The sequence below is a fragment of the Lepidothrix coronata genome, unplaced genomic scaffold (genome assembly GCF_001604755.1).
Source record: "Lepidothrix coronata isolate B3197 unplaced genomic scaffold, Lepidothrix_coronata-1.0 Scaffold237, whole genome shotgun sequence".
Taxonomy (NCBI): Eukaryota; Metazoa; Chordata; class Aves; order Passeriformes; family Pipridae; genus Lepidothrix; species Lepidothrix coronata.
Window position 1 is genome coordinate 83,648 of NW_016690417.1, and position 23,334 is coordinate 106,981.

General features: G+C 47.7%; 1 protein-coding gene across 1 annotated transcript in view; it reads left to right on the forward strand.

Moving 5' to 3' along the window:
• Window positions 1-23,334, forward strand: part of DPP7 (dipeptidyl peptidase 7) — a 26,386-nt gene continuing 3,052 nt past the window's right edge. The window contains exons 1-10 of the mRNA XM_017834654.1: window positions 1-134; window positions 407-520; window positions 3,849-3,988; window positions 4,694-4,857; window positions 8,158-8,293; window positions 11,874-11,955; window positions 13,623-13,789; window positions 14,931-14,991; window positions 22,825-22,943; window positions 23,027-23,183. Coding sequence (XP_017690143.1) covers window positions 74-134; window positions 407-520; window positions 3,849-3,988; window positions 4,694-4,857; window positions 8,158-8,293; window positions 11,874-11,955; window positions 13,623-13,789; window positions 14,931-14,991; window positions 22,825-22,943; window positions 23,027-23,183 — 1,201 coding nt within the window. The 5' untranslated portion in view covers window positions 1-73. The remainder of the gene's footprint in view (window positions 135-406; window positions 521-3,848; window positions 3,989-4,693; window positions 4,858-8,157; window positions 8,294-11,873; window positions 11,956-13,622; window positions 13,790-14,930; window positions 14,992-22,824; window positions 22,944-23,026; window positions 23,184-23,334) is intronic.

Consider the following 23,334-nt stretch of genomic DNA (forward strand, 5'->3'; position numbering starts at 1 on the left):
AGCACGTGACGCCAAGGCCTGGTCACGTGCTCGGTGGCCGCGCGGGAGCGCTCGCGGTGCGGGTACCGTGAGGATGTTTCGGTCGCTGCTGCTCCCGCTCCTGCTTCTGCTCCCACCCGCCAGCGCCGCTCCTGGTGGGTGCCCTGGCCCAGACCCTTCTGCCTGTACCCTCGGCCCCCGGGCCGGAGAGCCCCGGCCCTGCCGTGGTCGGAGCCCTCAACCGACTTTCCCGGGCCCCGGGCAGGACCCCGAACCGGCCTCCCTGGGCGGGAGCCCTCAGCCGGCTTCGGGAGCCCCGTGCGGGAGCTCCGAGGTCTCGTGGGCCCCGGTTCCCGGGCTGGGCCGTGCCGTACTGGCTGACGATGCCTGTTGTCGGTTTCCCTTGTGCTGACTGTGTCCCCTCCAGCTGCCCGGGCGGTGTGGCCCGGCCTGGAGGAGCGGCTTTATCCGCAGGTGCGGGACCACTTCAGCTTCGAGACCCGAGGCAACGAGACCTTCCCACAGCGGTACCTGGTGTCGGGTAGGTCCCCGGGGGTGCTGTGGCCTCGGACTGGATTTTATTCTGCTTAAGCTTTAACCACCCCTGCCCAGCGGCAGAGCAAGAGCCAGAGAGCTGCGCTGGACATCCAGGAGTCAGTGTGAGCTAAGCCCTTCGTTGCAGTGAAGCATTCCCCTTTATTGTCTTTATTCTCTCCTTTTCCTTATCCTCTACTCTTTACAAAGGCATGTAGTGATAGGATAAAGTGAACTGGCTTTAAACTGAACGACAGTAGGTTTAGATTACGTATTAGGAAGAAATCCTTCTCGGTGAAGGTGGTTAGGCCCTTGCACGGGTTGCCCAGAGAAGCTGTGGCTGCCCCATCCTTGGGAGTGTTCAAGGCCAGGTTGAATGGGGCTTAGAGCAGCCTGATCTAGCAGAAGGTGTCCCTTCCACAGGGAAGGGGGGTGGAACTGAATGGCCTTTGAGGTCCCTTCTAAACCGTACTAGTCTGGGGTTCGCTCCTTGCCTTCTATCTGTTCTGGCCGTGGGGTGCAGGGACAGGTTTGGGGACTGGTGTCTCTGAAACAAGAGCAGGCTAGAAGCAGCAGCTGCGTTAGGCTTACATCAGAGCTGGCTCTGTTGTGTATGTGTGTTCAGTTGACCACAGCATCTCTTACACAGCAACTCGGTGCTCTGAATGCAGCAAGAAAAACAAATAGCGACTGAAATGTTGCGCTTTGTACCCACCATTCTTGGGAGTGAAGATAACTCCTCTTGGGTCGGTGGTTTGTGTTATTTAAAACCCTGCAGCTGTGGATAGCTTAATCCATGCCAAACAATGAGTAGTGCCAGCAAGGAGCCAGCAGTGTCTTCCTTTCTAGCCAAATAACAAGTTATTTTCTGTGCCACTAAGAGAGACAAGGCCTTTCTAAACAGCATGTAACTAAAAAGACAGCAATTTCTATAACCAGTGTGACACGTTTTTCAACTCTGCCTACTCAGAGCAATCCGGGGAGCAATTTGCAGGGAGAGAACAAAAGTGAAGCTGGGAATAGCAGCAGCCCTGAGCACTGCCCAGCCTGGTGCCCACCTGCTTCTGCCTCCCAGCTGCATGTGGGGCTTCGGATGCTGCAGCTCACCTTCACATCAGCTGTTGCTCTGCAGCTTATTCATCACCTGTGCCTAGTCATGTACGTCATGAATTCGTGGATCAGTTCAGCCCAAAGATATGGACACAGCAGCAACACAACAAGGGAGACCTCACTAATTAAGTGGCCCTTTTTGAACAGAACCTTGGGATCACCTGGTTTAAAGCATTGTGTAACTTTTACTTGTCTTCTTTTTAAAGTGTTACATTTTATCTGTGTGTCCTGGGCAGAGCTGAATAATATTTCTGAGGAGCAAAACATTAACATTACAGTTCTGCTGGTTTAAGAAGAGTTTCTTATTCAAAATTCCTGTGAGCAGTTCCATTTCCCTCTACTGTTTTTTGTGCAATATGAGAGTTTTCAGATTATCAGCAAGAAGCTAAAGGAGAGTTATTTCACAACAGGGCATCTGATACTCTTTAACTGAATTAAACTGAGTTTAACTGGCAGTTCCCCAAAATTTCAATCTAAAAATAGATACCTTTTTAGGGAGCCAGTCTGTTTTGGCTTTGGCTCCTGTGAATGGTTATTTACTCAAGGAACCATGAAGCATATCGGGAGAAAAGCCAGTTATCTACTGAATACCCAAAGCAAATGCAGCACAGAGAGCGAATCAGCCTCCTTGTTAACAAAGAGCAGCAGTTTCACTAATGAGAGGTTTCAAATCCCATTCCAAGCCAAATCTGGCTTTGGCAAGTCTGTGTTGAGAATGCCAAGAATTAAATTCAGGCCTCTCTGTTAATGAAAACAGCCCCACGTGACATGCTGCAGCAACATCTGTAGGACAACTGCTGCAGAGGGTCTCTTTGGATGATATGGTAGTGTATTGAAATCAACACTTAACTGACGGTCTGAGGTCTGTCACTGAAGAAAACTATTTATTATCCCTCCTAATTCCTGTGCAATTTATGACTAAACTAAAATCAAATGTTTGTTGAAGTCAGCAAGCATTAAAACAACTGTTTCTTAGATAAGCCATTATTGACGTCATGGCTCAACTTGTCCTGCTAAGCTCAATTTGCCTTCCGTTTTAAACAGATCTGAGGATGAAGCACTTCATCTTCATATATCATCATATATATATATATAAAAATAAAAAAATGTGTGTGTGTGTTACATATATAACATATATCAGCATATCGTCGGCAGCATGTCCTGAGCTCATTCCCGGGGGTGGTGGTGGGGGGGGAGAATTCTGCTCCAGTGAGACCCCACCAGCAGTGCTGCATCCAGCTCTGGGAACCCTAACACAAGAAGGATGTGGAACTGCTGGAACGAGTCTAGAGGAGGCCACGGAAATGCTCCAAGGGCTGGAACCCCTCTGCTCTGGAAACAGACTGGCAGAGCTGGGGGTGTTCACCTGGAGAAGAGAAAGCTCTAGAGAGACCTTATTGTGGCCTTTCAGTACTTAAAGAAGGCTTGTAGAAAAGAGGAAGATGACTTTTTACCAGGGCCAGTAGTGATAGGACAAGAGGCAATGGTTTTAAGCTGACAGAGGGTAAATTTGGATTGGACATAAGAAATGCTTTGCTGGGTGGTGAGGCCCTGGCACAGGTTGCCCAGAGAAGCTGTGGCTGCCCCATCCCTGGAAGCGTTCAAGGCCAGCTTGGATGGGCCTTGGAGCAACCTGGGCTTAGTGGAAGGTGTTCTTGCCCATGGCAGGGGGGCTTAAACTGGATGGTCTTCTAGTTCAAGTTGGGTCTTCCTCCCAACTCAAACCATCCTGTGATATGTAATTTACAGCTTTGTGTGACAGCAGGAGCAGCAGAAAGATGCAAGCAATTCCCTAATGTCAATTTTGTGGGAAAATTGATCAGTGCAAGTGTTTAGGATAAGTTGGTCTGAAAAGGGAAATTGCTCTTTTGGGGAGCAATTGTTTGCAAATGACTTGCAGAACTTGAGATTTTAGTTATTTTCAGGCAGAAGTGGAAGTTTCAGGCCATGTGCTGATCTCATGGAAGCTCTTATTTACACCCACCCAAATGAAAGATTTCTGGAGCCTGGCCTTTTTAACACATTTCTGTCCCAACTCAGGTCTCAGGAATCAGCCTGTTCACAGAGTTCTTCCTTGTTAAGCTCCCGCCCAAACTCACCAAAAATGGAGTCACTTCATGCACATGTTTTTTGTAGGGTTTTGGGGGGATTTTTTGTGCTGTTTGGTTTGTCTGTTTGTTTTTATTATATTTTTATTTTTAATTTGCTTCTCTCAATTGTCTCAGCAAAGTTCTGGAAGAAAGGATTTGGACCCATCTTTTTTTATGCTGGCAATGAAGGTGACATTTGGACTTTTGCTCAGAACTCTGACTTTATATTTGAATTAGCAGAGGAACAGCAAGCACTTGTCATTTTTGCTGAACATGTGAGTATTTTAGTCATTATGCTTACTGTAGAGTCTTGTTCTGTTTACTGTTACCAAATTCAGCTTTCTGCAGGTCTGGAATACTCTTGCCATGAAGCTGAGTCAGACCTGCTGTAACCTTTTTCCTCATAGTAGCAGGTCTTCTTTAGTTAATCATGGTTTCTGAATAATTTTCTGCTATGCCTACCAGCACTCCAGGATACAGACTGCTGTTTCAGTAAAACCTATGCCATGGTGTATTTGCTTTTGTAAGTAGTTTCTACAAGCCTTGAACTCCATGCTGGAGTAGAGAGTTACTTTGTTTGGATAACGTTTAGTCTTTTTAGCCTGCAAAGTCCCAAACCAACTTTTCTCACACTAGTCTATTAACACTACTCTATTAAATCTACTATATATCAGCTTAGGCATGAAGAGATTATTCCCTGTTCTAGTTGGGGATTTCAGAAGAGAGACACGCGGTGAGAGCTCATCTGGCACACACTGAAGTAGCTTGTGTAGTAGTAGGACATACTGTACATCCTCTTCAGGATCTGTCCTGAAGGTCTCTATGTATCGAGTGCAGGAGACATTCCTCAGTTATGAACAAGTTAGAGGACACCTCATGCTCTGTTATCTCTTCCTATCAGTGCACACTTACCCCAGCTCTATGGTGACAGCAGCAGAGACCCAGACCAGCATTGCCACAGTGTATCTCTTTCCTTTCAGAGGTACTATGGGAAGTCTCTTCCGTTTGGACTTGAGTCAACGCAGCTGAAGAAGACTGCTCTGCTCACCGTGGAACAAGCCCTTGCTGACTATGCAGTGCTCATTACTGAGCTTAAGCAGCAGTTTGGTGCTGCAAATTGCCCTGTCATTGCTTTTGGAGGCAGGTAAGGTTTGCGGGGGCTCCTGCCCTTCTTTGCATCCTTTCCCAGTCACAGTCATGCTGTTCTTGTAGATCTCTTTGGCTCTCAAGGAAGTTCTCAAGGCAGAGTTTTAAGCTATTTGATAGAGAGCAGATGTGCCTGTGCCTCAGCTCCCAGGAGCTCATCACCAGGTCCCACTCAGCTTTTCCATCAAGCATTAGTCTCCAGTTGTGATTGCTTTGGAGAAGCACCCTGACTGGATGTTTCTAAGCTTCTTCAATGTACGAGCCATCCAGAAAGAACATTGTCCCAATTTTCAAGAAGGGCAAGAAGGAGGACCCAGAAACTACAGGCCTGTCAGTCTCACTTCACTGCCCAGTAAAATCATGGAAATAATTCTTCTGGGAGGTACTGAAAAACACGTGGAGGATGATGCAGTCATCGGTCATAGCCAGCATGGCTTTAGGAGGGGAAAGCCTTGCTTGTTGAACCTGATTTTTTTCTAGGAGAGGGTAACCAATCTAGTTGATCAAGGGAAGCCAATAGATGTAATTATTTTGGACCTCTGCAAAGCTTTTCGTACGGTCTCTCACAGTATCCTTCTGGACAAAATGTTCGACCCACGGCTGGATAACCATGTTATGTGATGGGCGAGCAACGGGCTCACAGGTTGGCACAAACAGTTGTAGTGATTGGCGTGACATCAGGTTGACATCCAGTCACTAGTGGGTTCCACAGGGTTCCCTCCTCAGCCCGGTGCTCTTCAACACTTCATTAACAACTTGAATGCAGGACTGGAAGTGATACTAAGAAAGTATGCCAACGACACTAAATTGGGAGGAGCTGTCAAGTCCCTCGAGGGCAGAGAGGCCCTGCAGAGAGACTTCAACAAATTAGAGAGATGGGCAATTTCAAACTCTGTGAAGTTTACCAAGGGCAAGTGCCGAATTCTGTGCCTGAGACAGGGCAACCCTGACTGTGTATAGACTGGGGAACGAGAGGCTAGAGAGCAGGTGCAGAAAGGGACATGGGGGTCCTAGTCGACGGCAAGTTGGATGTGAGTCAGCAATGCCCTGGCAGCCAGGAGGGCCAACCATGTCCGGGGGGGGGCATCAGGCAAAGCATCATCAGCTGGTCAAAGGAGGTTATTGTCCTGCTGTACTGTGCACTGATGTGGCCTCACCTTGAGTCCCGTTTGCAGTTTTGGGCCCCACAATATAAAAAAGGCTTTAAGCTGTTAGAGAAAGTCCAAAGGAGAGCCATAAGGTGAAGGGACTGGAGGAGAAGCCTTATGAATAAAGGCTGAGGTCACTTGGTTTGTTCAGCTCGGAGAAGAGGAGACGGAGACTCATTGTAGTCTTCAAGTTCCTCATGGGGGGCAGTGGAGGGGCAGGTACCGATCTCCTCACTCTCATGACCAGTGACAGGACTTGAGGAAACAGCTGGAGCTGAGTCAGGACAAGTTGAGGTTGGATATCAGGAAAAAGTTTTTCATCCAAAGGGTGGTTGAACACTGAAACAGGCTCCCTAGGGCAGTGGTCACAGCACCAAGCCTGTCTGAGTTCAAGAAGTGTTTGGACAACGCTCTCAAGCACATGGTAGGATTGTTGGGGTGTTCTGCACAGGGCCAGGAGTTGGACTCAATCCTGATGGGTTTCTTCCAACTTGGCATATTCTGTGATTCAGTGAAAATGAGAAATTCCTCCTGCAGGATCAGAACACTTTACGTTGGAAATACAGGAAACTAATAATTGGTGAAATATTCTTCCCAGGGGCTACCCAGGTTTTTATGAAACACAGCCTCTTTAACAGCATCCATCCATTTTCATTGTAGGCCCCTTCATAATTCTGCTTTGCAACCTGCTGCATGGCTACCCCTTGATTCCTTGCAGCAGTCCTTCCCCAGAATGCTGCATCTGGGTGGATGTGATGTCCTTGTTTCTTGATGGATCCTCACTCTTGTAGTAGAGGGATGCTTCCCTTCAAAAGGCTTCCAGAAGTACAGGGCTTCGAATTCAGTCACAGTGAGCTAAAAAGCATTTGACCTAACAATTATCATTAAGCCTCCAGCTCACTGTGGTGTGGTGATTGAACCGTTGATCTCGGGCGAGTTTGCACTGTGACTATCAGGACAGTATAGCTGTCCTGGGAGGGGGAGGTGGGAGAGGGATTCAGCAAAACCTGTGAGCTGGCTGCATGTTAGACTCAGCTCTGTGTGTATAAATGAGGGCTCAGTCTGCAGCAGCCCTTAAGACACTAAACCCACGTGAAGGACACTGAAATATGGCAGTGCTGGAGCAGCACAGTGTTTCCCATGCGAGAGAAAACCCAAACCTCTTCTGGTGCTTATAACTTTGCCAAACTAACCTGAAACTACTTGTGGCAGGTTTCAGCTAATGCCTGTTTCCAAGACCAAGGCTAGAGAAATGCAAACTGTTTTCCATATGGGTGCTGTGGGAATGGTATGTACTGCAACCACTTGAAGTGGTGGGGAGGGAGCCTGAGTACCTCTAAGCCTGGAGTTAGACCAGGTTTAACCTGTGTTTTGGGAATGTCATTTGTCACCCCCAGGAGTGGCCTCAGAATAACTCCACAACCATCAGCAAATGAGTAAGTTCTGTCACCTTGGGTCTATGTAGCAGCCCTTGATCCATGTGTAGATTGTGGCCCTGGCACTGAAGCTACTAAAATGGCTTTGAGTTTTCTTGTGGCATTTGTTCATGTCTCCCCTTCCCTGTAACTGATCAACTATGCAGCAGCTATTTGGTGTGCCCAGGAAGAATACTCTCCACTTGCCAGGACATGAGAGGGCTGCCTCTTCTGCCGTGTTCAGGGACACCCTTTGCAAAGAGCCTGCAGGGTCCTTATTATTGTGTATGCAAAATGTACAGTGTGTCTTCTTCCCCCACTGAACAGTGACAGCTTCACTTGAGCCACACTTGGCTCTGCTGTGAAGTTGTCGGGACATGCTCAGGGTGGTGCAGAGTTAAATACTGAGGCAGGGTTTACATTTGTCTGCAGAAGTAAACTGAGCTGCTGTGTTCCCACCAGAGCTGGTGTGAACATCTGGAGAAAGGCCAGTAAGAAAACACTGTGTGCTGCTCTTTGACCATAACTGGATCTTTTCATGTGAGGATGAGGCACCACAGATATCCACGAGCATCATGCATATCATGAGCATGCAAGAGCACGTGAGGCATCTACAGATATTCATGAGCTTCTTGTTACCTTGGGTTGGGTGAGCCTGTGAATGCTGGCCTGAACTTCTGAGGTCTTACAGCATAAGTTGTCTGTTAAAGGAAATAACTTGTCCTTTCTTGGCAGCTATGGAGGAATGCTGAGTGCTTACCTGAGGATGAAATACCCAAACATTGTGGCTGGAGCACTAGCTGCCAGTGCTCCTCTGCTGTCTGTAGCTGGGCTTGGAGACTCCACCCAGTTCTTTAGAGATGTCACCATGGTAAGTAGCCTCTCTTTTCAGGAGCATTATATTCTTGCCTTAGGAATGCTGCTTCTTTTTCCTTTACCATGTGTTTAAACAGACATTTGTCTTCACAGCATCAGTGCTGAGCAGAGAGTGCGATTAAATGAGAACCCACAAGGAAAAGCAGCAGCTGCAGGTGTGGTGGCAGAGCACTGCCTTAGCTGGAGCAGCTCAGCGTCCAAAGGTGCCACTTTGAGCAGCACAACTCAGTGCTAGTACCTTTACTGCCACTAAGAATTCACTTTCCCATTTAGTGGCTTGACCATATTACAGCCTGAAATTTTTCCTTTGTGCGTGGCTGAACCCCTTTTGGGTAACTTATTCTCAAACCCTCTCCCAAAATGCTGTATTTTGCATTGGTACCAATGATTCACAGCAGCTCCCTAGTCCCAAGGGGGTTGCATTTCAATGAAGAGCTCGGAAATCTTCATGTCACTACCTAAAAATGTGCAAGGTGTCCTAGGTTCTCTTAAACTAAAATTTAAGCATGGCTTTTGCAGCTTGAGGCCATAGGACTCATAGGAAGATGGTGTTGCTTAGAACTGACTTACATTCAGTTTATAAGGAAAGAAATGTACTAGCTGGTTGTACTGAAATCTTGTCTGATGGTGTTTGTTCTGCCTGTCTTTTGACATGAATTTCTAGATCTGGGTGACACAGATGGCTTTGCATGAACTACCTGTGTTGTTCCTCAGTCAGGGTTTGGGTCTGTACCTGGCGCAGGAGACAACGACCACCCAGAGCTGAGATCCACCTGCTCACGTTTAGTCCCCTTCCGCCCAGAAAGGGGTGCTGGGTGATAGTTCACTAAACTGGCACCTCTCTTTGGGGAGTTTGCAGGCTTTTATACAAGTTACAACAAAGAAGTTGCACAAAACTTGTTAATCGGTCAACTTAACCAGTGCTTTCTGCACATGCTCTTATCAGTTCACTATACCAAGGTGGTCAGACAATAGCATGTGAGGTCCCTCAAGGGTCGTTTTTACCTTGCTAATTAGTCTTAGATTGGCTTTGGGCCACCTTAATCCTCTTCTTCCCCATCCCCCTTGTCCAGAGGTGATTCATCTTTGTTGACATTAACATATCCTTGCCGTTCTTGTGTTACTTTGCTGTGATTCTCCACTTTGAGGACTGAGGAGCACACCTGTGTGTGCAACTCGTGATTTTTTTGCTTTTATTTATATACACAAACACCTCGTTTCACTGCAGAGACTTACAGGATAGATGGCTTTACTACTAAGTATAGAGAAAAGACTATAATGAAAATAAACACATTTGAAACTCTTACGTGTATAAAAGAATAATAGACATCTTGTCTTAAAGTTCTACATTTTAAAACAAAAAAATGTAATGCCACTTAGTTATCTAACAGGCCTTGCAGTAGGAATTCTTCCCTGGTTGAAGCTAACTTCCTCTCAGCAGCCCTGTTCAGCCAGGAGCTCTGTCTTGCTTCAGCTGTGAATATGCTGTGAGTCATTAAACACCCCTGAAATTAGGGCTTTGATCTTTTCACTTGAAAAAACTTTCCAATTAATTTAAAAATCTATTTTCTCTCCAGCTATAAATGAAGCTCTGGGCTGAGCTCCTAAGCAAGCACTATGTGGTGTTTTCAAGGTACTATCACCTTCAATGCTCTTATTTGCAGTCTGTGCATCTGAAATCTGAACTGAATTGTTCTTCTCGGTGAGAACACCCCTGAGAGCTGTTAATGGTAATGAAGGCACAAACCTTTCCTGAGTCACTGTGGAAAGCGCCTCTCTTCCCTCTGTCCCTCCAACTGAGTCAGAGTGCATTGTCTCAAAGCAGCTTTCTCTGTGACCCTTACTGAGCCTTTTCAGCTCACTTCGTAAGTCTCTAGCTCACAGGGAAAGTGAGCAAAGGGCAGAAAGTTGATTTTACATTCATAGTACTGGGTTATATATGCCAACTGCCTGCAGCTGGCAGAACCCCTGGTGTGAGGGCTGCACATACAGCCCCTGCCTGCTTCCCTTGAGGTTACTGCTGCAGCAGCTGCGCAGGCCATCAGCTCACATCACACATCTGAATTGGGTGTGAGTCAAGAGTAAAACTGGCAGCCTGAACAGGAACAGCTTTCCTTGGAATGGCTGCAATGCCTCCTGCCTCTGCTCAGCTCAACTGAACTATTTCTGGCCCATAAGGGCCTGGGGGTGAGCTGAAATGGGTGCTGAGTCCTTCGTGCCAGGCAGTGCATGGCAGCAGTCCAGCAGTGCCTAGAGGTGCTCAGCCATCACAGCAGCCAGAGCAGACCTGCTCCTCTGTCCCAGGCCAAGCCATCCCCACACTCTGGAGCCATTAGTGTAGATGAAGATCACTAAGCACATCCAGAAGGAGATTTGGAACTCCTAAAGAGATGCCCAGGTAACTGTGGAAAACCCCATAATGATTTCTTTAAGCATAGTTGTCAGACAAAGGCAGAGTTAGGAAGAACAGAAAGGTCACAAATCTATTTTTTATTTGAGGCTGGGTCTTTATAAGAAAAATGCCTAGCTAGTGACTTGTCATTACTTAACCATTGCTCTAGCAGGGTAAAGGGACCTTGGAAGAGCCCTAATAATTCTTCTTATTCTGAAGCACTTGTTGCCAGCAGATCTGAATCTGCCTTACAAATTAAGAGAATAGAAACGCCTGGAGTCACTAGAGCCTTCAGTAACAGAAACTACTTGTTCCACATTAGCCAGCCACAGCTCTTCAAGCATAACTTAGAGTGCTTTTTCAGGATCAGTAATGGTTTTCCCAAGAAAAAGGACATGGTCATCTAGCAGGTCACTGGCAGGTTTAAGAAAAGCAGGTTTTGGTTCTGTACCCTGGATGCATAACTGACTTCTCCATGGCTCCCTCTCATAGACAAAGTGCAGTTGGAAAGACTCTGTTGTGTGTTTAAAAACAACAACAAAAACCTTCTAGACCTCACAGCCTGGCCCACTCTCCCCATGTCCTGGCCAAGGCATGTCTCCTCTTGCTGCTTCATGTTCAGTCTGATGCTTCATGAAGTGCAGAGTGTTCCATCTGACAGCCTAGCCAGACCTGGTGGCACAGCTGCTGCTTGGCCTGAGGTGTGCGGAGTGTTGGCTTCTACTGGGATGTGATGACTGTCTGGAGGACAAGGCACTGGTGTCACTGCTCTTGAAGATGCAGATGAGGTGCTGACCAGGGGGCCAGTACCCCTCTCATCTCCTGGTCCTTCTGGCAGTTCTTCCTCTTGCAGCCTCTACAAGTATCTCCTCTGTGAAACTGTCAACTGTGACATCTTGGGCACAGACCCCATGTGGTATAATGGAATCGTTTATTACAGTTCTTTCATGGTTTGTATACCCCATTACATCAGCAGTAAATTCCTGTTAGTAACTTTCCTCTATATCTACTTTTTAGTTAAGCATTCACTGAGCATGAGAAAAATACCCCTAAGCAATTTCTGACACACAAAGATACATCTCACCACGTCCGCTTTTATCTTGCCAAGTTCCCCTCAAGTTTCTCCCAGGGTCATATAATCTCGGTTCCCTACAGTCAACCTGTGTCTTTTCTGTCCCTTCAGGATTTTCAGAAGTCCAGCCTAGGCTGCGTCACAGCTGTCCGCAAGGCCTTCCGGCAGATCAAGGACCTGTGCCTGAGTGGAGGTAAGGAGAGAGCCCTGCAGACAGCTTTTAAGTGCAGGCAGCAGTCCTAGGCAGTCCCAGCCACGGGGAAAAAAGCTGATACAGCTTTACCTCAGCTAGCTCTTCAGTTTGCTCAGCTAAATTAAAGCAAATACCCACATGGCTGCCTCTTTCTGCTTGCATGATTGATTTTTTTTTAATTCATTAACAATTTCAGTTAGCATTAAAATTAGCAAACCGACACCAAAACATTAAGCAGCTCTGTGGGGATTTGCACGGTGTTAATGAAACAGTTTTTTCTGCACCAAAGTGCAAAAACACTTGCGGGGAAAAACCACCAGTATTTTATGCTAGTAAAGCCACATGTTTCGCCAGATGCTTGTCCTCAACACCCACACTGTTAAGAGCTGTTCAGGTGGGTATGACAGCTTTGTGGTCAACTCACTGGATAGATGTGAGAAATATATGGAGAGCAGTCTAGGTCCTCAAGCAATCATCCAGGTCCCTTCCATCTCCAGCCTCAGACAGTTAGGACAGAGAATGGTGAAGACCTCTGCAATGGCTCCTAAGTAGGCTGGACTAGATGTCGTGAGCTCATCCAGCATCTCCTGGGAGCCCTGCGTGGTATTGGGATAGCTGTGGTGACTTCTGGGTCTGTCCTGAGGCTTGGTCTGTGGTGCTGCATGGCCGGAGCCATGTGCCTCCTGGCTGCTGCTGGTCGTGGAGCTGCCAGAGGAGCTTAGGGTCCAAAACACTGTTTAGCTTTAGGTCACAGCAGTAAGAACCTTCATGTTAACTAGCCAAGCTCTTCCAGGTCTGCTTGGGGCTATGCTTACTGCAGCAGGGGGATGAGGTGGTCATATTTAAGGCTTAGACTCTCAAGTGAGTATCCAGAGGAGGTCCCAGACCTGCTTTGGTGGTCAGCTGTAGAGCAGGACAGGGACAGGAACTGCAACTCCAAAATGTGGAGGCTGAAAATGAAAATGAAGGGAGCAGCTTTCCCCAGCAGAAGTGCAAAGGTGTATCTGAGTACATGAGTGCATCTTGAAGGAACGTCTTCAAAGATGAATTTCCTGACTCCAGGTGACCTGGGCAGCCCACTGAGGTTTGAAGGCATGTCTCAGGAGCCCTGTGTGAGGGCTGTTCTTGCTTGGCAGTTTGTAGTGCAGAATGCACACTGCTCCCTAGGAGCATGGTTTGGGTGATTTTTTTGTTTGTTTGTTTTGGTTGGGGTTTTTTTTCATTGTAGTTTGTGGGGTTTTTGTCATTGTTGTTGTTTGGTTTTTTTAAGTTGATTTTTTTCCCCCCTGCCAGGGAAAGGGGGCCTGTGGGTGTGAGCGGGAGCAGCCGTCAGGGCACCAGCAAGGACAGGCCGTACCAAGCTGTTCTGCTCACTGTGCCAGCTAGGACCACTTCTGTCCCAGCAGGTGCTGATTCCTGTGGGCTCCCCAGAGAGGTGTCAGTGGCTCCAGAAGGGGCAGAGTGTGGGCCATGGACCGCATGAGGTTGTGACACTGCACAGGGAGGCTGTGCCTAAACATCCACCTGTGTAAATTTAGATGTAATCTTTCTTTTCAGTAGAAAGATGTTACAGCATCTCTATACTTCTGAGTGAAGTAAGATGTTGAAGCTTAGTATTGCTTTCCCTCTGTTAAAGTTTGTGTCTTTGATTTTCCTTGCTTCTGCAGCCTATGATGAGATCAGCAGCAAAATGGCCACATGCAGTAAGATCTCTAACAAAGAGGATGTTTACCAGCTGTTTGGGTTTGCTAGAAATGCCTTCACCATGATGGCCATGATGAACTACCCTTACAAGACTGACTTCATGGGTCACCTCCCTGCCAGTCCAGTGAAGGTGAGGACATTGGTACAAGGGGGTGACTGGAGCTTAGGACACTGTCAGGCACACCCCATCGGTGATGGCAACGGGAAGGTAGTGATGGATGTTTCAGCCCTTCCGCTCTGGCAGTTAATCTACACATTTTAAACTTCTCTGTGATAGTGACTGCTGCATTTGAAATGCTCGTGAAGGCAGGTTTGCTGGAATTGCTCCTACCCTGCTCTGCCTTTACCTTAGACACAAAAGCCCATGTAAGCTTGTTAACTTCAGCTTTTAAACACCAAAAACCTGCAGCTTAGAAAAAAAAAAGTAGTTTTGTTGTAGCCCATCTCAACAATACATAGATGTATTTTTCTTGGTAGGTAGGGATGGAGATCTACAAATCAGCTCCTTTTTAAGTGTCACCTAGGAAGGTGACATAGGTATAATGCAGAGAAAAATCTGCTGTTCTGGGGACTGCAAAACCTGTGAACTTTCAAGAGAATCAGAGATGGCAAAGTGTGGGAAAAGAGCCAGGTTCTCAGGGGGTTACAAAGACCTCTCATACACCAGCTGCTTTTGCAAGGTTCCAGCTTTGATCTCAGGTCACCACTTGCTGTTGCAATTCTTGGTGTCTTCAGGTGTGTTGACAGCCTGCTGTTCCCTGCTGGCTTCCAGCATACCATGCCCATGGGACTTCATTTGCCTCTGTGGCTCTTACCTGGAGCAACACGCGTGCTGTGCAAGAGATCACACTGGCTCTGCTGCACTGGGACTTGGGAGATGCTGCCTCTGGCTCCAGTTCCCTTCTATGGTCTCTTTAATGACCTCTAAAGTGGAAATAATTATTCTACACATTCTCTTCACCCCCTGAAAAGGGAATTAAAATATTCTGATTGTAGGAGGAACTGCTGTGTATCACTGTGGCCCCTCCATAGCTGCTTAACTTTGTAAAGGAACTGTTTGGCCTTGCCCCGTCTACTTGTTTCTATGTATTTTGTTGTTAAAAAGGAGGAAGATAAAAACCTCCAAACCTGTTGCATTAGGCCCTTGGAAAGCTGCTGAACCATAGAATGTGTAAATGGTAATTTTAATGAATCTTCCAGCTTAGCCCTTCCTCAGAGCAGAGACTGGTAACTGTTCTGTGTGTCATTTGCCTGTAATGTGTCTCACCCAGGTCGGCTGTGAACAAATTCTTGCCCACAGAGACCCAATTCAAGGCTTGGCTGCTCTTGTTGGTGAGTTAATATTATCAGTTTGCTCTTTTATGCAACACTGTGTTTTCTAGAAGCACCTGTCGGTGGAGTTGTTGTGTTGCTATGTGTCAGGGGAGCTGGTATGGCTCTGATCTCCCACTGTGATGTTTTGCCACTTGATGATTCCCACGGTGGCCCATAGGTTCATTCTCTACCTTTCCAAACTTATCCTTGTCAGATTTTCAGGTACTGCAGCCCCACAGTCTATCCATGAGATGTGGAATTCTGAGATAATTGGTTCTTTTCTAAAAGTTTACCCTACTCTGGCGGTTACAGGCTCAGTGCACTTTCTGAGGTCAGCTTGTTGAGGACAAAGTTGTCATCACAGTGTCCTGTGGTCTTAATCCAGTGGCAAGAAAACATATCGTGTATATTTATCTCTGTGAGTACTCATTTTATCAGTCAGTAGTGTTTGTAAGGAAATTATTAATAGAGATAGAATTCAAAGAACTTTCGAAGACTTCCTCATAAAATCTCTCAAGTTGGTTGTTGAAAATGAGTTCTACCTTGGTCATTGTTCAGAAAAATGGGTTCTGAACAGCAACAAAAAAAAATTATTTAAGGAATTCTTACAGGTTTAATGTACTTTAGTAGCATTGGAAGCTAAATGTACCAATCCCAAATTACTGCTAAAGATGTTTGGCTGATACCTAGAAGAATTGTTAAAACACTAATGCCTTAGCAAAGACCGTCAGATCTACTGGACATATGCACATCCTACTCCTCCTGTGAGGCAGAGTGGGACTCTTGTTTCTTTGAGATGAACAAGCTGAGGGTGGATTTCTTCCTCCTGGCTGTGGGGGGAGCATTTCATGCCTCTCACCATCTCCCCAGCTTCGTTCACTCAGGGAAGTTTAATCATGCAAGAGGCATGATTGATCAGAGCTTTAGGTAGGGGACTGGCTTTCTTCCATACCTGCCCCTCTACATCATACAGGAAAACACTGTCCTTTTTCTGCATGTGCTACAGCAACCCACCTCCTGCCAGGTAGAGTGTAGTGCCATGGGCTGTGATGCTGAACTGGCAGCAGGTGAATGGGGACAGTGTTAGTACTGTCCAGTGATTGCTTACAGGACAATAATACTCCATCTCCTTGACATGAATCAATTCCTCCACCTTCAGAGAACCAGACCAACACTCACCCATCATATCACGCCTCAAGTGGCATCACTCTCACATCAGGCTTGCTTGGTTCATGATGAAGGAAACTAGTGTCTCAACATCTGTTTGAACACTGTGGGGCTCAGGATGCCAGATTTTTGATTCATGTTTAGCAATCAGAGCCTCAAAAGAAACTAAATAAAATACCAGAATGGCACATCTTGGAAGGAGCTTTCTTCTTGGGAAATAAGAGGATTGAGCTGAGCAAGGTACCACAGGGACCTACTAAACCTGGCATAGCCCAAGCCCTACCTGCTGTCTGAGTTTTTAACCTATTACAAAAGAATTCATCTAAATAGGGCAATAGGGCATTGAATTGGGGGCAACAACCAAGTTTGTGGCATCTGGAGGAATTTGTCAGCCTTGTTGTGCAGTTTCTTGTTATAGACTCATTCCTTCCAAGAAAACCATACCCATCATGGCAAAATGGAGCCAGACCCTGCCCCTGAGCTTTTACCCTCTGATATGGGAATTGCCAAGTGATCTCTGAAAACTTGGTTTCTTGGCTTTGGGGAATCAGGTTCTTCTAGAGTAAACCTTCCAGTCCTTGTTAGCCCTCTTCCCAGAGGGCTGGACATTGCTTTCCCTCCTTTCAGAGATGGGAAATCCAGGTTCGAAGAGACTTCCTTTGCATTCCAGGACTTGAGCTCATCGTTCCTAAAATTAGGCTAATGCCTTCATTCCTCTTTGCATTTACCAGTGTTTCTCCCCACTCTCAGCTCATACAAGGACAATCAGGGGGTTAGTGTATTTGGGGCAGAAATTTGACCTGTTTTACACTTGGATTTTGCTGTGTTAATGGCTGTGCCTCCACTGTATGTGTTCTCTATTTAAAAGAAATGTACTCTGGCAAATAGAGAGTGACACCAGGATAGGCTCTGCTGCATGTGACTGTAATGGCAGAAATGTTTCCATAAGCTTATTGTCCTGACTTGCAACTGAGCCAGTCCGCTAAGGACCAAAAATAACAGAGTTACTGGTCAACCTGTTGGAACAAGGCAGGGCCTAGCAATATGGAGAGCCTATTTTGGATCATATTGGGGATTATAAGAGCAAATTAACTTACTCCTCTTAGTGTCTTTCCTCCGATGCAAAAGATCTTGTCCCTGAGCATGGCCGTGCTGTGACTGCAGCAGATGAAAGTCATGGTGCTGTTGCTGATCCAGCAGCCAAGGCAAGGCAGGTAGCTGTAAGTGTCTCTTAAGGTTTTGCCCCCAGAGAACCCTCCTAGAAGGAAAGCACATCTTGAAAATCTATCCATCATCCTCCCCAGAAAATCTTCAGCAAACATTAGCAGAATTGATTTTTTTTTCTTTGAAATACCTAAGGAGCTCAGGTTTAAAATTTCACACCATTCTGCAGAGCTGATGCAGTGTGAAATATAAAACCAGAGCTTCTTAGGTATTCTAAAGAGAAAAGAAACCTAATACAAACCAATTCCAACTCTTTTGTAAATAGTTTTCCACAGAATATTTTTGAATAAAACTTGTGGGGTATTTCAAGGGTAGCCAGGAACAGCTTTAATTAGGGAATTTGTTTCCAGCATGAGCAATCCAAATGGGGTTTTTTCTTCTTTTGAAAGAAAAGTATTCAGAGCATTTTAAACTTTGGATGTCCAAGAGAAGGTCGGAGCCAGTCTCCCAGTGCTGCTGGCAGCTTCTCCCCAACAGGCACTGACTGACTTGTATAGTTCAGGGGTGCATTATAGAAAGCTCCTTGCAGAAGGAGGGTGCTGATATGGGAAGGGTCAATGCCTCCAGCTGCCTGTCTATGGCATTCAAGCTGACAGCCTGTTGAATTCCACTCTGCTGAGTCTTTGCTAACAGGAAGATGCTATTCCAGGTTGGCCATAAGCCCCAGCTCACCTGGGCACAGACACTTTGTCTGCATGGAGCTTGTCTTTAAATCCTGCAGTAATGCTCTTAATTTTCCCATGCTTGGGCAGGGCTGTGGCCAATTCAAATTTGCCCACTAGTTAGTCCACAAGTTCCAAAGGAAAGGAATGCTGGTGGGTAGGTAAGATCTTACAGCCCAGGGGTATAGTGTTACCCAGCCTAGATCATATGGGATATTTGAGGCTCTGTGAGGAAGTTTTGTCTTTGCTCTCTGGTATGAATTGTGACCATCAGAAGTGAAATGAGCTGCCTGTGGCACTATGGGCCAGCTGGGTCAAAGCAGGGACTTGAACCTGAGTCCCAGCCATTCCCTTAGCTCTTCCATTATCCTTCTGCACTGCTGGGGTACAAGTTTGCATGTGATGTCCCTGCCCCTGGGGCTGCAGCATACAGACCATCAGAGAGATGTCCCCTTTGTTGAAACTGTGCATTTGAAGTTAATTTGACTAAAATCACTACAGGGATTCTCAGCTGGCCATAAGTGGTTTAGCAAGCAGGGACCTACAGCAATTTCAGGCTGGCCCAGGACTTTTAACTGCAGAGGTGCAACACAGTGCTCTTCCTAGGAGTAACCAGACGCTATTTTTCAAGTCCAAATTAGAAGCCACAAAAGCTAAAGATTCTACAGTAATTTTCTGAAGTATTTACCCCAAGCTGTTGTACTTGACCATCTCCCAAAAAGCCCTGTAAGAACTGAGGATCTTGTGTAGGGCAAGAGCTGTACAGGCTCTGTAAGAGGGTAAGAGCCTGCATTTTGCCTCTTTTAGTACAAGTGAACAAAGCAGCACAGTAGGGTTGGTCCCAAATCTTCCGTTCAGATTCATAGCAGGGTTTAGTCCCATCCCCAACACTGGCAGTCTGCTCCTGGTTTACCTTCATCAGACAGCAAAGCTTTGTGATTCAGGATTGCAAGACAGATGGGGTCACTTTTAATGTCTTTGAAAGAAAAGAATTCCTGCCACAGGAGGGCAGTGAGGCTGTGCTGACACAGCAGGAAAGGGACACTGGAGCTGTATTACTGGTGTGGGCGCAGGCTTAGACTGTGACATTAAGATGGTAGCAAAAATCAATGCAACTGTATGAAAATATGCTGCTTTCTACTGGCTCTATCACTGCGATATAGAGGATTCCCTTGTCAGTTGTGCCAGCGTGATCAGCAATAGGCGTGGGGAGAGGAGCTGTGAACCCCCACTTGTTGTCAGAGGGCTGGTACAATTCCACAGTATGGGAGAGAGTCCCCAGCAGTGTCACTCCACCCACAGCGAAGATGCAGTCAGACAGCACATCCACGTGGAAGCGTGTCTGTCGCTCCAGCATGCTGGCAGCCTGGAGTCAAGACATGTTGCGGGGATCAAATCGGAAAACCTAGGATCACAGCAGACGATGGTTAGCAGAAGGCAGGTGGCTGGCTTACGTCTTGTGTGGCTTCAAGAACTGCTGAATTTTCCCTGGACTGAGGAGGGTTTTGTATTCAGACCTGGACAGGCTCCAGGCACATCCAGTGCCAGCCAGCTGGTGAAGCAGCTCCTTCTCAGTGAAGCTGAAGGCTCAGTTATGGCCTTCCTGCAGGTCTGCAGGGGTCTGGGAGCAGGCTGTGGTCTCAGCTTGCAGCAAGCAGGAGGTGAAACACATAGGCTTACTGAAATACCTGTTTGCTGTTCTCAACTTCATCTATTCCAACAAGCTCAACCTCTCACTACAGAATATTGAGGAGACCTTCAAAGCTGCAGAAACCCTTCTGGTGTGGGAGGTGATCAAGCTATGCTTTCACTTTCTGGAGGGGCACTTGAACTGTGAGAACTGCCTGGATGTTCTAAATATCCCCAAGAAACTTGGACCAGATGAGCTGAGACAGAAAGCCATGTGCTACGTGGGACAGCATTACAGATACTGGCTGATCCTCAGTGCTGGAGAACAGCAAGCAGCAGCTGGCATGTGACAGCTAAGAACCGTTTGAGTGAGATTTCAACAAGCACCTTTTTGCATCTCTGTTGTATGAGCGTGTAGTAAAGAGCAAGTGAGCTCTGCCTGCTGCTCTCATCCAGGAGAAGGCAGGAGTGCTTCCTATCCCCTCATCCCTGCTGGCATTACCCCAGGGCACAGCACCTCTGCTGAGGCTTGTTCAGCAGTAAATACCTCCCCGAGCTTGTTCTGGTTAGGAAGCCCTGGTTGCTGAGCCAGGGCAGTATCTGCAGAGCCACAGTGAACGCTGGCCTGGGCTGTAGCTGGCAGTCAGTGCCGCAGCCTGTGTCCTCCAGCATCCTCCGTTCCACTACTGCTGAGCTGCCTCTGGCCTCGGGGCCCTGGAAGGGAGCTGCTGTGGCAGCGGAACTCTTGGAACTCAGTACAATGCTGAAAGAAGCCCCCTGGAGCATGAGGAAGAAAAACATGCTGGTTTTTCTAGCAAGCTTCCCGAAGCCATCTAGGAAAACAAAATCCTGCACAAGTCTTTTGACTCTCCAGACAGAAGGGGAAGGTCCTGGGAGCTAAAGCATATTTGCCTTTCAAGGGCAAAACCAAGGGAGGAGGAGTTCTCCAGTGAAGTGGGAGGCTGTACCTGTGCCTCCCCAGCACAAATCCCATGGCAGCACCAGTGGGGACAAGGGCAGCATTCTTGGGGCTGCTCGACTAACTGATGTGGACCTGGCCAAACCTGCACTGTGAAGTTGTGTACAGGTTAGGATGACAGTGTACAGCAGGAGCAAGGTGAGACCAGGGCAGGGCCTGACTGCTTCCCAGACAGTTTGGAATCTGTATTCTCGAGGGCTTTGAGTACTGCACAGTGCACAGGGAAATATGTAGAGGTTGGAGATCTATGGTGGGCAAGAGGAATGATGCCCTCTCCTCCTCACCCAGCTATTTTTCCAAGGGGCTAAAGGTTTCTTGTGTCTCACCTCATTTGATGGCTGCTTTCTTGTGGGATCAAATTTGCACTGTCCCCTGATGACAAAGAGGAAGTCGTTGATGATGGCAACACAGTGGCTATACACTGGCACACAGAGGTCCCCGACATTGTGCCAGGTGCTGCAGCTCAGGTCCACAGCCCACATCTCCCTGCACACACGGTTGTTGGCGGCTCTGCCACCAGTGACCAGCAGCACAGTGGAACTGGAGCGGAGACTCGTACTCTGCATCTGCAGGATGGGCTGAGCATATAGCTGTGAGTGGTAATCCAGAGCCTCTTGCAGGTACCTGTGACAGCTACCTGAGAGGTATCTTATGCACTTGAAAATCTCTGCTGCATCTTTCAGCTGTGCATGGTCATGCTGCAGCCAGCTCACTGCAGCTCTGAACAGTTCCAGCTCAGTGCATCCCTTGGTGTTGGTCCTGTCCAAAATTTCACAAAGGGTTCCTTGGTCCAGGTCTTTCCAGCACTGAGGATCAGCCAGTATCTGTAATGCTGCCCCAGATAGCACATGGCTTTCTGTCTCAGCTCATCTGGTCCAAGTTTCTTGAGGATATTTAGATGATCCAGGCAGTTCTCGCAGTTCAAGCACCCCCCAGAAAGCGAAAGCATAGCTTGATCACCTCCCACACCAGAAGGGTTTCTGCAGCTTTGAAGGTCTCCTCAATATTCTGTAGTGAGAGGTTGAGCTTGTCGGAATAGATGAAGTTGAGAACATTCCTCAGCCCAGCAGCACTGACAGCCTTCAGCTGGATGTTACTGTCGGAGCTCCCTGCTCCCACTGACTTTCCAACAAACAGGATCTTGCAGTAATTGCTTGCCAAAGCCAAAATTATCTTGTGGGCTGGAAAGCAAACCCCTTCTGCCTCCAGAGTCACGTCACACAGCACGCTCTATGAGCGAAGGCTGCTGAGCCCTTCCAGGAGTTTTGGCACGTAGGTGTCGGACATGAGCCTTGCCATGCTGGCCTGCGAGCCAAGCAGCATCACTCTGGGTGGCACATAGCCCTGGAGCAGCCCCTCAGTGCATCTCCCAGGCAGCCCTCTGCACTTGAATCAACGGTTCTATGCTGCGAGGGGGCTGAGGCTGTGCTGCCCGGCCTGTAGATCCACCTAGAAAGCAGCAGCTGCAGCAGTTTCCTCCTCAGCAGCCCATGCCTGGGGCCTTGCAGCACAAACCACTGGATGCCATGCAGAGCTGCCTGGGGCTGTTTGCAAGTGGAGCTGGTGGTGCTGATTAGCGCACAAATCCACAGTGTTTGTGGGGTTTGCTGTTACACTGGCAGCAGCAGATGGCCACCAGCTTAGCTGCAGTCCTCCTCCTATCTGGTAACTGCCCATCTACACAGAAAGCAGCTCCTGGCTACGCTTCCCTGGCCACCTGCTCAGCTATTCTTTCATCTGGGCAAGCCTGCACATGCCATGCTTCTCTTTGTGAACAACAGTCAAGCAAAATCCCCTCTGTGATGTGCCACCCTTGGCCCTCTGACTAAATTTGATCAATTCAGGCACAGCTCCTTTCAGGGCAAGGTTGGGAAGGTCTCAGTGGTTGTGTCCTGTTCAATTTGAAGCATTCAACCAGCATCCTGTGCACAGCCTGCTCCTGGGGGTTTGGGCTGTTCCAAGGACTAGTGAGCCACTCGCTGGCTTTTGGCAAAAGGAGAGACAGAAGAGAGCACCCAGGAGTCCCTTCCTCTCTGTGAATATGACAGAAACAAAGCGCATCCTGCAGCCAGACCTTCGCTTGGTCTTGGCCGTGAGGTTTGTGTGTTGGGCAGTTGGGCTTTTGTGCTGTGTCCCTACCTGGCAGGGGTGTTTTACAACAGGTTTTGTGCTATGTTCCCACCTGGCCAGGGGTGTTTTACAACTCTTCCGGCTTGGCACCGTGTTATGACATATACCAGCTGTACCGGTCCTGTGCTGACCCCACGGGCTGTGGCATCGGCTTGGATGCGGAGGCTTGGGACTACCAGGTAAGGGGTTAGAGACACCAACAACTTTCAGCTGCTGTCCTGGTTCTCCCCCCGCCCCATGACAGCTTCTGTGCTTCTCTTAGGTTTGCACCGAGATCAACTTAACTTTCAACAGCAACAATGTGACAGACATGTTCCCCGAGATGCCCTTCACAGAGGCCATGCGGGAGCAGTACTGTTGGAACAAGTGGCACGTGAGGCCACGAACACACTGGTTGCAGACAAACTTTTGGGGAGGAGGTGAATTGTGCTGACTGCTCATTCCTTTGTGTTTCCCTGTAGCTGTCTGCCTGTCGCCCTCTGCCCAGCTAAGCCCCATGAGGACAGGCACAGCGCACTAATGGGTCCTGGCAGAAGGTCACAGCCTTGTGCTGACTTGAGCCAAACAGAG